Consider the following 14,041-nt stretch of genomic DNA (forward strand, 5'->3'; position numbering starts at 1 on the left):
GGGCCACAGTGTTATAAAGTAAGGCAGTAATGTGCTTTTGGAAACTGCCCTCCTAATTATTACTCTCCTCCTCTGGCTTCACAGAAGGAAATGTTGCCCCCCCCCAGCTTCAAGCTGCTGCCGTGCTCTGCTTCGCTTTACGGCAGCAAAGTGACGTCATGCCGCATGTTTCTGTGTGGAGTTGAGACCGTAGACATAAAAATTCGGGGAGTTCTGATTATTGTAGTTGGGGATATACACCTTCCTCAGCTGACATAAATGTAATGTGGGCGCATTGGAGACCCATCCAAGATGGTGGCAGCGCTGATAGGTCGGCTCCAACAGGCAGCAACAGTCTAACAGGTGTCTACATATATTATATCTATGGTTGAGACGGTCTGACTCTGTTGCACCACATAACAGTAAATACTAAGCTGTTATTTTTCCCCATTTGTTTTTAAATATTATAGTTCTGATAAAAATAAAAATGATGAGAATAAATATACATATATAGATAGGCTACATATCCGATCCCTGATCGGGATGAAACGTCCGATTTCGATCAAGTCTGAAACCACGTGATCGGCCCTGATTTCCGATCACGTGATCGGATCGGGACATCCCTACCACATTTTGATATACCTATCATGGCTCATGTGCATATTGCACTCAATCAATTTGAAAGTAGGTATTACATCAGAAAGAGAATGAAATAATGTTTAATCAGTGCAACACTAAACACTGCAGATTGCAAAGAGAATTCTAAAACACACAAACAGAGCTGAGTTACAGTTACTGTGCAACTTACTGTGATGCTTACTGTGGTAAGCTGCACAGTTTGTTCTGACCCTGGAAACTTTTAAGAGCTCCAATAGACAATAATATATCCACAGCTAAAATGTGTTAGGGTTAACATAACTATAAGCTATGTAATGTAGCTATGTAAACTAACAAGGTACTGAGGTCAGCTTAATGGCCATGATTGCAAAATATCTCCTAGTTGTGCTCATTGGTATAATTAGAAATCTAGGTAAAGATAGCACATACATACGCTTCACATTCAGTATAATACTTCACCTTTTCAAGTAATTATTTAATGAATTTAAGTGGAACGAGAGCAGTGGCTCTCACGTCAGCAAATTCCACTCCACTTTGCCAGCAAGCAAAAAGCGTCTTCTGAGAGAATTGGTGGTGTGAGTCTTTAGTGACACTTGTTAATGTGCCATGAAGCGTGCAGAACAGCTAAATGAGTGGAGCTGGACCTGGACATAGGAAAGTCATTCTCTAAGACCTAACCTCTGCTGCATAGAATTATGGCTTTATCATGTTTTCTCGAAAATAAAACAATTCATTAAATCTAAACTCTGGCAGGATTGAGCAGGTATAGAAAATAGATGAATGGATAGTGGATTCCTTTTTATCGCAGCCATGTAAGCATAAGTAAATGTAGAACACATTATTTTGTTCAGGAAATGCTTTTATAGGTTTATCTGATGAAGTGTGAGGTGAGTGTTATAAATAGTGATGCAGAGCTGGGTATATGCAGGTATACAGAATACATTCACTTCTTTTTGAGTCATGACTGGCCCACTTCATTTCTAAATCCCTTCTGATGTGCATCATATTCAGAAGTGAGCTGCAAGTCCATTTTTTCCCTGTGAAGGCAAAGACATGTGCTGCCTCCCTTTGGTTGGAACTCGTTAGCTTCATTCTACAGTTTGAAAGGTGTTGGCCTGAGATTTAGGGCTTTAATTTCACAATTATTCTCACTCCCTTATTCCTGTGACAATGGATACATAAATACAAATAAATACTACAACACAGTGTTTAAACAATAAAAAGTGACATCAGACATGAGGAGCATACTTACTTCTCCACACTGGTTCTGATCACATGACAAACTAATTGCTTGGCCTGATGTTTATGATTCACTTCTGGTTTTTCAGGGAATTTGTTATGGGCTTCATTATTTGTTTAGACTGTTTAAATCTAAGTTTATGGTCATCAGCTCTTGGTGAACACTGCAACTCTAGTTCTCTTATGTGTTTGTTACTGTAGTATTTGTCTGTTGAATACCCTGGATATCGGGGTTCTGCGTGGCCGTTTCTCTGAACACAAGACATTTTTCCCAGAGTAACCTAAGGGAGGTGTTGCCTGTTCCTTTCCTGTTCGCTTCGTCTTTTTTTTTGCTTGCCCACTGCTGTCATTGAAAATGACAGATGATGCTTAATGCTGCGTGTACACCAAGAGCGACCTCCACTACGTGGTAGCGGAGGTCGCTGGAGAAGCTTCGCTTGAGAATTTGCTTTGGTAGCTTTGGTAGCTCGTGGCGTCACATTTAAAATGTTCAATTCTTAAAGGCCCCGCGGCTGTGCAGCACCACCGCGGAAAAAAACATGAGGAAAGAGAGGGCAGGGACACGAATAAACGTGTTGTTGTTTACAATTTGTTATACAAGATATACATCACGTTACAAATGATGTAAAACTACATTAGGTACACCTGAGAAGAGCAGGAATAGCAGAGGCAGCTGTGAAAAATAAACTAAATTCGAAATGAAATCCGAAATAAAACTTAATTGCAGTGAGAAAGGTATGCGTGGGGTTCCTACACTATTGTATTGAAGCACTTGACACGGCAATTGCAACAGTCTCAGGAATAAACGACTATTGTTTGGATAGGAACCAAAGTTTACACGTCTGTTTCCGCGAACCCCGCAAATTTGTCGGACCCCTACAATCTGTGGATTGTCATTGGTTTTCGCCGAAACGCGTCATAGCTCATTACCATAAAGTTAGCTTGAGTTTAATCGCTGGAATCCGCTCTGGTCGCTCAGGTAGCGTCGCCACTGGAGAATCCGCTCTGGTAGCTCAGGTAGCTCACCCTCCATAGAGAAATAATGATTTCCGGCGCTCAGGTAGCGTAGGCAGCTCTTGGTGTACACGCAGCATTAGTGTTTCTCTACTCTGCCACTTAATAAACATGTTGTTGTAAAAGTTAAAGGAAAAAAAACCCTGAACAAAGCCTCAGGAATGGCACGTGAGGGGTCGCAGCAAGCGTCAGTGTGGCCCACTGAGATATGGATCCTGTTTAGATTTTCACATAACAGGTTTGGACTTTTTTTCACTTAAAAAGCAAATAGAAATATTTGTTCTGGTGTTCAGTTGACAGTTCATCTCTGAATTAGAACTGAAACGGGATCTGCTTTGGGTCAAATGTTGGGCCCTGGCTCAAGAAGAACTCGCTTCTATCACTCAAATAGATATACAAGTAAATGCAGAGACTCTCACAAATCTGCAAAAAGCTGAAATACACCAACAATTTTACAGCAATGAAACAGTTTTATTCAAAGACTAAGCGAGGATTCCTATCACGCATTTAAGCCAATAAGAGTCATTCACACTGTTTCTTTTAGAAAAGAATTCAATAAGTATCGCTTTTACATTAAACTTTGACAACATGATAAAGAATTCTAAGTTATTTGGAGCTATGTCTAATGTTCACTGCATATGGTGAACAAAGAGAAAAAAATGATGGTGAAATCAGAAGATAAGGCAAGGCAAGGCATCTTAATTTATACAGCGCATTTCATACCACAGGCAACTCAATGTGCTTTACATAAAGAAAAGGCATTTAAAAGAACAGCATAAAGCAGCAATTTAAAGAGAAAAAAATAGAATAAAAATGAAAAACACAGTTAAAAGCAATCAAAGAAGAGGGGAAAAAGAAAGATATAAACTAAGCCAATAAACTTCTCTGTACAGAATGTTATAGTCACCCTGGCTTAAAGTTGCACCTTATATCCACGTGGGATTTTGAAGGGAATGAAAGGAAACCCAAGGCTGGAGGCTGGAGTGTTAAACAACATTGTTCCTGTTCCGGAGTGCAGCCCTAGCTGCTTTTCCTCAAATGTGATAATGTGCTTTCTCAAAGGCTTTTTTTTTTTTTTTATCTAGTTGAACCTGTTGCCGTCCAAACTAATGTGCATCAGCCTTAAGTGCATCTTTGAGAAACACGAATGAAGGTTCCGTATTTGGAAAGTCCTTTCAGGCGCACATTGAGCCCCGCTGCGGTGAAGTGGCTCATTGTGAGCTCGGCAGCAGTGTAGCTTTAAGACGGAGGTGGGCAGCACTTGGATGACGCAGGAATAATCCTGAAAAGATGCTTCAAAACTCCAGGCTGGAGCCAGCGCGTGTGCTGGCTGCAGACGGAGCTGGACGGGGTTCGCGAGGCTTGCACGAGCAACCGTTCCAAGTCGGCGCAAGTTCAGGAGGACTCTCGGTTCAGAAACAAATCTAGTTGATTTCCTCCAGAACCCCCCTTCAGCAGAGAAAGCCGGTCGGGTGTATTTGGAAGGCGGAGGTGCTGCGCGCTGCTCAGGGGAACAACTGTCCAGCCCCGCTGCTATTTATCTGCGGGGACAGTGGCACCATGGCACATTTCACCAAACAGTCTGTCTTCTTTCTGATGATCCTGAGCCCAGCTCTGACTCGCGCTCTGACCGAGGAGATAGAGGTTTTGGTGTTTCTCCCACAGAACAACTCTTTCCTGTTTTCCCACGCCAGAGTCGCGCCGGCGATCCGTTACGCGCAGCAGCGGCTGGGGGCAAGCGGCGGGAACTACTCGGGGTTCCACTTCAATATTCAGTTTGAGAACTCCGAGTGGGCCAATGACGCTCTGTTTACGTTAGTGGACAGGTTCTGTGAACAGAAGCCGGACCTGATCCTGGGTCCCGTGCGCGAATACGAGGCGGCGGGGGTGGTGAGGCTGGCATCCCACTGGAAGATCCCGGTGATATCGGCAGGTGCTTTGGCAACCGCCTTCGAGAACAAGAAGACGGAATATTCCCACCTGACCCGCATTGCCCCATCCTACGTGAAAATGGCAGAGACCTTCACTGCCATGTTCGAACACTTCAAGTGGAAGAGCGCGCTCCTGGTGTACGAGGACGACAAAGAGGAGCGGAACTGTTACTTCACTTTGGAAGGAGTCTACCATCTGATGGACCACGATATTAAGACCTATACCATTTCAGATGAACATCCCTCATATATTGAAAACATCCTCCAGAACATCTATGACTTCGAAGGTAAAGCAGCCCTCATTACTCAAAGATGTGTTCAGATATGAATATCATCAGTTATTCAATGATCAGTTTGTAAACACATTTTCTATAGGTCTACTGAATGTAAGAAAAGAGTGAAAAATGCTCATCATACTGGCTGAGTAAAAGCAAGGTAATCATTGTTAGTGAATTCAATTAGATACTGCTTCTATGGATGAACTACTGACCAATTCAACCAATGATGAAGCCATGTTTTACCATGGCAGTACATGGTTCATCTCTGTGGTTTTATGAGGAGAAGCGCAAAACCTTTGGCTGATATGTATGTTGGTATGTGTATACAGTGAGTGTGTGTGTGTGTGTGTAAAACAAGCCTACAAGTCAATATTTGCTATGAGCACCTTTATGCTTCAACACAGCCCGTTGGGACAAAAGAATTTCTTTAGTGTGTGCAACTCCGTCCCAAAAAAACTGGATCATTCTCACTATTCATGAAAAATATATCTTTTCAGAATCAAAATCTAAATTTCCTGTTCTAAATCCATTCTCCATTTGATTAGGAAAAAACTCTCAGTTTTTCTTTGACATGCCATGGATAGCCATATCAGACAAATTTGACCTTAAAGCTGAAAGGACAAAGTGTATGAAGGACATGTTAAGAAGAGAAAAGTAAATGCATGCATAGCAGATTAGTATTTGATAGCTCTTTCCATTATTGGGGAACTTCAACTGGAAAATAGTCTTGACCGAGCTTGCTGTTTCCCAAGGAGTAGCCGTAGCCGTTGCTTTACAGAGAGAAGTATGGAGCTCGATCAGGGTCATAATGTTTGTTCCTTTGAAAAAAATATTTGAAACTGAAGAAATGTAAGTTGAAACTGAGAGTCAGTTTTAGATCTTGAGCTTTGAAAAACAAATTTGAACCAAATTAAAAAGAAGTGCAACTTTATTTATTTTCTTGTATTTGAGATGTTCTTCTTTCAGGTTCAGATTTGAAGTTTTCAGAAAACCATTTTTTTCTTTTTTTTCTTTCAAATATTTTTAGTTCACTTTCAGATTCCTTTTTTCACTTTCAAACTTTTGTCCCCGTGTCGGCGAGAGGCATTAGATGACAGGGTGAGAGCTCATGAGTGACAGCATAACAGTGGCAGCTGAGTCCGTGTATCACGTTGCCGTAAGGAAATGTTGCAACTGCAAAAATGTATCAGACACGTCCTAAACAATGTATCTATGTGATTGGTAGTGAAAAGAACATGCGTCACCGACAGTTCAGTCATTTAAGCTATTTCGGTTAGCACTTTGCACAACTCGCAGTGTAAGAACGATTTGGGCAGTATTCTTAGCCACAACTCAGGTGTGTACATTTCCCACAGCCACGAAGCAGCGCCTGCAGCATTTAAAGACGGTGTCTTCCCCGGGCTCTTCTTCTGGCGCCAGCGATCAGGGAAGTTTTTTACTTTTTGTGGAAATACTCCACGGAATCATCCAAATCTCCTAATGTAGACTGACCTGTTTGATAAGTGGACACACACAAAAGGGAGAGGACGTTTTAAAGCTGCAGTCTGCAGGATTTGTTGTCATACGTAAAGTCCTACTTTTTGGCATTTTAAGAGTTTACATGATCTATCAGAACGCTTGAAGTTGAAAACGGTGACCTCCGTAGTCGCAAAATGCAAGAAATGCTTATTTTTTAACCGAAAAATAAAAAGTTATTCAACTTCCTGTCCCGCCCCTTCAAAACACATGAGAACTCGTGCACGTAGACGTGCACGCCAGATGCGCCTACACGACTCCTCATTCATCAACTCACCTGTCATTTGCGATCATGGAAGACACAGTAAGTAGACTAGCCCGTAATGAAGTTCAATAGTCTAGATAAATAAGCGTGGGGACGAGCCTACCTTGTATCGCGCGTGCACAATCTGTGATTGACAGGCAACAGAGCCCAGCTCGTAACCTGATTGGTTACCTTTTACCGGTCCGGTCTGCAATTTTGTAAACAAACCTGCTGGCTTTGGAGGGACCTAGCGGGACATATAGGGGACCTAGAGAACTCTTTTTTTTTTGTATTGGGGTATTTAATGTACTACTTTCAGAATCCCCGGACAGTTCCAGGCATTATGCTTGAAAAAGAGTTGCAGACTGCAGCTTTAAAGGTGGGGTAGGGGTTCTTTTTATGGAACATTTTTTTACATATTGCTTGAAATACTCTTCATACCCCCATTGCAACCAATTAATTAAAAGTTTTGACACAAAAATGAAAAGTTTTAGTGGCCTCTAGAACGTACAATCTAGGAAAAACACTATCTAATCATACTGAACGGACCGTTAACAATGATTGGATTCTGATGCCATCTATCAAACTGCAATCTGCTCCTCCCTCCCCCTCCTTCCCCCTGTGCCCTTCTTCGTGAACGATTACGCGTCCAGAAGCTTGGCAGGAAGCTAAACTAGAGCCAGCTTGGCTAGCACCTAGCATTATTAAACGTATAGTTAGCATATACTAAATACTAAATACTATATACGGCAACGATCGATGCTTGCTGTCAGAACAGCGCTCGTGCACCTTCGTGCGCGTTCATGTACTCTAGAGGCGTGCCTTCGGGGGGAAAGTGAAGAAAAGGGTTGGGACTTTTGACCTGTTTATTTTCAAAATGCAGCTTCGCTGGACTCAAAATCCAGGATCTCCTACCCTACCTTCAAGGCCAGCAACATGTTAATGCAAACTGTTTGGGATGTACGACGCAGTCCTTGCAAGCATTTGTTTCTCAAACACAGCTGCAGTTTTATCTAACTCGCACTGAATTGCTCCTGAAATCCTGAAAGTATTATCATTTCATAGTCTGTTAGTCATCATAACTATTGTGATCCTGATTATTTTTTAAAGTCTGCCAAAGAAATAGGTAGTACACTGTAAGATTTGCCATTTAACTTCTGACTTTATGTGTGTTCACGGGTTCATCTGTATGTTTCTGGTAATAGAGCCAGGGAAGTGATGTTTGTTTACCTAGGAGCAGCTGAAGACTTCAAAATCTGAAAAAAAAAAATGTAAAGGTGCATTTCTTTTTATTTTGAATACAGTTTTTTGTTTTTCAAAGTTCAAGATCAAAAACTGACTTTAAGTTTCAAATATTTTTTTCAAAGAATCAAACATTATGACCCAATCTTGCTCCACAGCGGAGCAGCATAAGCTGGTATGACTGACTTTAGATGCCTTGGAGCAGACCAAAAAGTGACTCTTTTGCATAGGTAACTTGAATTTGATGTAGGCAGCCATGGGTAGTCAGTAGAGTTATAGGAGTAATGTGGTTATCTGTCATTTTTGGTTGATCAAATACCAGTACACAGTTGTGTATGGGATGCATGGTGGTAAGATGGTTAGCACTGTTGTCTTGCTCCTGCCCTGGTTTGATTCTTAGCTGGTTCTTTCTGTGGGGAGTTTGCATGTTTTCCTGGTGCATGTGTGTGTTCTTTCCAGGTGCTTCGGCTTCCTTCCACAGCCCAAAAAAACATGCACGTCAGGTCTATTAGTAATTCAGAAATTCCGATAGGAGTGAGTGTGATTATGCATGCTGGTTTGTCTCTGTGGGGTCCTGTGATGGACTGGTGACCTGTCCAGGATGTAACCTGCCTCTCGCTCGATGGCAGCTGGGTTAGGCTCCAGCCCCCCTGAGACCCTGAATTAAATGAAATGGGTATGGAAAAAGGATGGGTGATGTCACGTCATGTCTGTGAGGATTTCAATGTATATATGCTGGCTGGCGACCAAAAGGAAAGTTTGGATGATTGAAATAAAAAGAATAAAAAAAGAAGAGTCATTTTGGTCATATACTCAATTTCATACAAAAACTAAAAAATTGTAATATTGGATTTACTCAATGACACAGAGACATTGTCAGAAAGAGATAACTCCTTCAAGTATTTTGAACTCAAAATGTTTTGGAGCTATCTGACGATGGTCTAACATGGCGTTTGTATAACCGTCATTTACTGCAGAAGACCAAAAGTTACTTTTAAAACTGTCGAATGAGGAAACATAATCAGCCATCCAAGTTGTTGCTGATGTAAGTGCACAGTTGAAATTCAGGTTAGTTTTAGCTTTGTGGCAGCAGGATGCAAACAGACGTTTGAAACGGACTAACCTATTTACGTATGTAACCTAAGTATAAATGAGCCTTAAGTGGTAGCCTGATATTATGTTTCTGCATTTAGCAGATGCTTTTATCCAAAGCGACTTACAATAGAAAAAATATATGACATTACAGCTAACATCAAAGCTAACAATAAGCTACATAGAAGGTAACCACCAGTCAGACTCTGTCAGGGGTGACAGTGCAGAGATAGAGTGCAGGCATGGAGGGAAGTGCAGAAAGATAAAGTGCAGTAGAGGGGGTAGGGGGAGCTTCAAGAGTTTGTTGAAGATATTCAGGGACGCCCCTGTTCTGGTAGCGCTCGGCAGCTCGTTCCACCATCGTGGAACGACACATGAACAGAGTCCCTGCTAGATGACAATCCTGTGACGACCGGAGTGACCGAGTTGTGACATAAGCCTTTGCAAGAGCATTCAAGTAGTGATATTGATTTTCAACTCAAGGAGCCAACCCAGGTTATTAATCTCTGGGAACGTAGGAATTTTTGTAAAAAAGGCAGTAATCATAGATCTGGAGCCACACATTTACAGCAAAAGGGACAGCTGAGAAATCTCTCTTCAAGATAGTTCTCAGTAAAAGTCTTTAATTTTTTCATTTATCTAAAAATGGATTGGTCTTTTAGTCATAGTTTATTTATAGAGCACATTTAAAACAACCTCAGTCGACCAAAGGGCTGTACAGAAGCAAAAGCATGATTAAAAATAGTCAAAAACACTACGACAACAAATGCAACACAAGGGATACTAATCATTCAATATAAAAACAATTAAGATTAAATGTGAAAATAAAAAGAGAGTAAGAGGGATAAAGAGAAGGTTGAGAGAGCCAAGATTCCTGGCTCAGCTGGGAGTGAACGCCAAGGAGAAGAGATGCGTTTTAAAGGAGGAGTGTTTAAGATGCCCACAGACTGTGCAGCTCTAACATGGAGGTAGGCTGTTCCACAGCTTAGGAGCTACTGAGAAGGCTCCAGCCTGGACCGAGGTCCTGCCAGGAGCAGCTGGTTTGACCACCGAAGGGCCCGAGCAGAACTGTGGAGCTGTAGAAGCTCTGATAAATATGGTGGTGCCAAACCAGTCACACATTTAAAAGCAATGAATAAAACCTTAAACTGAAGAACTCGAAGAGACTTTCATTTAGAATATCTAAGGGAACTTGTAAATGATCCTTCTTCCACTTTCTCTCAGCACGTCTACACATGCATCTAAGAGTGCGAGTGGTGTCATTAAGCCAAGACTCACCTCCTGACTTCGAGCGTTTGCACCTAAAGGGAGCCACTGATTCTAATATGTCAGAACAGATTCCATCAAACGTGTCCCAAGAGTTTCTCAGAAGTGGGACTACAGTCATGATCCTGCAGTGCAGAGTTACAGAAAGCTACAGAGAATTCATAGGCAGCTGAAGGGTTAAGCAGGGAGTGAGGTAGTGTAATGTTGAATCAAACAGCAAAGTGGTCAGAGATGTGTGTCAACAATCTCTGTGACATGGAACTCCGGTGTGAGGTCCAGTGTAAGGCCCGACCGATCATCGGCCCCACCGATATATCGGGCCGATATTTAGCATTTTGGGGATATCGGCATCGGCCATACTTTCCATAAATTTCCACCGACCATTTTATATAATTTTCACAACCAATTTTGCAGCCGTTTCGTTCTGAACGCGTCTTCTGCTCTCGCCACTTTGAGTTCATGAGCATTGCCCCGCCCGTCACAGCATCTGATTTGTTTGGCACACGGAATACAACCAATCAACACGCAAGGCTGCGAACGGTTTCAAGGCGGCCGTGGCGCAAGTTGGGGGCGGGGTGGGCTACTGAACGCTGTGAGCGGTTTCAAGGCGGCTGCAGTGCGAGTGGGGCCGCGGTGGTGGCAGTGCTACTTGAAGCAGAGAGAACAAACTCCCTTCAAGGTAAGCATATACGAAGCCTTATCCCCTGCAATAAGTCACAAACACACCAACGTTGCAAAAGCACGGCACCACAATGTCTTTATTAGTGTATACAACTAGTGAAAATGGTCCATTTGATCTGTGTAACGACGCAAACCTTTAGCTCACGTCAGGATGACCAGAATGACAGTGAATACTCCTCACTGAAACGGCTGTCCATAAAGCAGTCTCAGCATAGTGTACAGTCATTTTTAAACCCCTACATGGAAACGTGAACGTGTCTGTAGTTCTACACGAAAGGTGGACTGAAAGCCATGGTCAATGAAGACCAAATAAAACGTGTTTGTGTTTGTTCCTGAGACTAACCATTTGTTAGCGCAAGCCTGCTAGCTACTTGGTAGCCTGCCGGTGTGAGAGCCCATCTTGTTCCGTAACAACTGGTTACCTCAGCACGTTAGAACCAACGGTGATTGGTCGTATTGTCCCTCTTAATTAACTTTAATAGAATTAAGTTTTGGCCAGTCGCTGCCTTTCAAACATCTGGAGTAACATCTTGTTACGGGTAGCCAGACAGGCTGTCACACCTCCACCAAGTAGCTAGCAACCATGGTGTTAGGTGAACAACTTCATGAAGCCGTACGTGACGCGACTCAGGCCCTAAAGGCACATTGCACGTTTAGCCTATTAGTTACTTTATTATGCGTTGCTAAGCCCTTTGACCATTTAAACACGCCCAGTGTGATATCAAAGTGCTGGCAGTTGGCCGATCTGTAGGGAGTTTGTCCAGACATTAGATGTGCGCTAGGTACAATGATCCAAATACTATGTTGCCTTTATTTGTGACGTGAAAACATTATATTAAACTCAGACCTAAATGCTTTTGTTTCACCTCGCTGTAAAACCCTGCGCGAGTACTTATCATTCTCTCGCGCTGGTGATTCTTAGCATTCGGAATGCTGACTTTTAAAGGAGTAGGCACAGATCGCCCGTCTTTCATTTTTCAACACCCCGTCTCCAACTACTTAAGTCTCATTGGACAACACGCAGAGCAACTGTGCTTCCTCCACTACAACATTATCCTGCTAAATTGGCAATATTAGGCTTGAGAATGGGCATTAAAGCATCCTAATGTAGATGGTTCATTGTAAAGTTGTACAGGAATGTTTATGTTTATTTTACTGTTTAAAATGCTATAAGCAGCTCCCTACACTTGATTTTTAGTTCTCAGTCAGTTCATTTTCTATTACTTCTTAATATCAAAATAGCATATATTCAAGTATTCTCATAGCAGGGAGTGATTTATTTTGTTATTGATAATTATGTGTTTATATTATTATTTTATTTTCCGTTTTATTCTAAGTTATCTTTGGCTTTATTTTACAAATTCTGCTGGCAGCTCCCTGCACTTTTCATTTTTACAATTAACAAGACTTAATGGATATGAAAGTTTGTGTCAGTGTGTGCTATTTTTAATTTATCGTGACTAATGTTTCTATTTATCGGTTGCACATATCGGTTATCGGCCTGCCATTACCATAATTATCGGTATCGGTATCGGCCCTGAAAAAACCATATCGGTCGGGCCCTAGTCCAGTGTTAGGTCCAGTGTGAGGTCCAGTGTGTGTCCCTTTTCACGTGCTGAGGCAGATACAGACTGAGTAATATTAAAGGAGTCACTGAGGTTCAGAAAGTCTTGTACTAGGGGACGTGATTCACAGCAGACGTGAAAATTAAAATCCCCAACAAATAAAATTGGGTCATAGTTCAACGTCAGTCCTGCCACAAAGTCCTTTTCAATGTGTTGATCTCTTAAAAGATCAGCCTTATGGAAAACTAATCTTTTTTGGAGTAGGTTAGGTTTCCAAGTTGCTAAGTTGCTTATGAGTATTACACAATCTGTTAACAACTAGTATGATCCCTTCTTTACTTTTCCCTCTTTGTCTGCACAGATGGTCTTAAAGAGGTGTTAGAGATGTGCATGCAGCCCTGTTTAAGGGAACAAAGATCAAACTGCTCTCCTGATATTCCTGCTTGGTCCTTGTCAGGGCTCCAAGCTTGTCCATCTTATCTGTCAGTGATATTGTGCTTCCCACGATGATTAAGGGAAGGAATGCTTTAAGCTTCCTCGATGCCTACTCATTAACTCATCCAGATTTAGTTTTATTCCAGACATTACTTGGGCTTTGGAAAGCTCAATCAACTGCTCCAATATGCAAAGAACTTTCTCATTTCCATTGTTAAGGATCATAACATGTAAAGAATTGCCAGTTATCAGCAGTCCTTCATCCATCCGCAGCACATCGTCCAAACCAGAAAGAAACTCATTTAAAAAGTCTGAAGAAGATGTAAAGCGAGAAACAATATTTCCACAGCTACTGCAGCGAGCTGCTACAAGTGTGGTGCCATTCAAGAAAAAGATGAGCCAAAAAGGGACGGGAAAACTCCAGAGACAATTGCAAAGTGCATTTGTTTAAAGGATGCTATTTACATTACATCTGACAACTTTTTATCCATCATTTAGATCTATTTTTACACTCTGGTCCCTTTCTCCCTCTACAGCTACAACTCAGTGTTTACAAATTCACAGATCTGCTCCAAACCTCTGCTCTAAATATTTTTCAAAATGCTTAGTTATATCTGCAGATGTTGAGCAGAGCAGGAGGGTGGGTGGCACTGGGGGGAGCAGCTGGTGAGAGAGAGAGAGAGAGAGAGGGGGGGGGGGGGGTCAGGATCAACTAATCAGAAGCTAGTAGGAAGAAGAAGTTGTGTTTCTGGTGTTGGTGCTAAGAAGATGTAAGTTGTTGTTGTAGAAATGTCAGACTCTAAAAGCAGTCAAGCATTTTTGTCAATCAAATGCTCATCATATCACAGTTTCGCCAAGAGTTAAATAACCCAAATAATTGTAGTTGAACTGAAGCATTTAGGCCTACTCCGCGGAGCCTGATGTGGGAACATGGTTCTCCCT

General features: G+C 42.0%; 1 protein-coding gene across 1 annotated transcript in view; it reads left to right on the forward strand.

Moving 5' to 3' along the window:
* The first annotated feature begins 4,142 nt into the window (after window positions 1-4,142).
* The window catches only part of npr3 (natriuretic peptide receptor 3), an 89,323-nt gene continuing 79,424 nt past the window's right edge, over window positions 4,143-14,041 (forward strand). The window contains exon 1 of the mRNA XM_075468116.1: window positions 4,143-5,068. Coding sequence (XP_075324231.1) covers window positions 4,411-5,068 — 658 coding nt within the window. The 5' untranslated portion in view covers window positions 4,143-4,410. The remainder of the gene's footprint in view (window positions 5,069-14,041) is intronic.

Source organism: Odontesthes bonariensis, chromosome 6, assembly GCF_027942865.1.
Source record: "Odontesthes bonariensis isolate fOdoBon6 chromosome 6, fOdoBon6.hap1, whole genome shotgun sequence".
Taxonomy (NCBI): Eukaryota; Metazoa; Chordata; class Actinopteri; order Atheriniformes; family Atherinopsidae; genus Odontesthes; species Odontesthes bonariensis.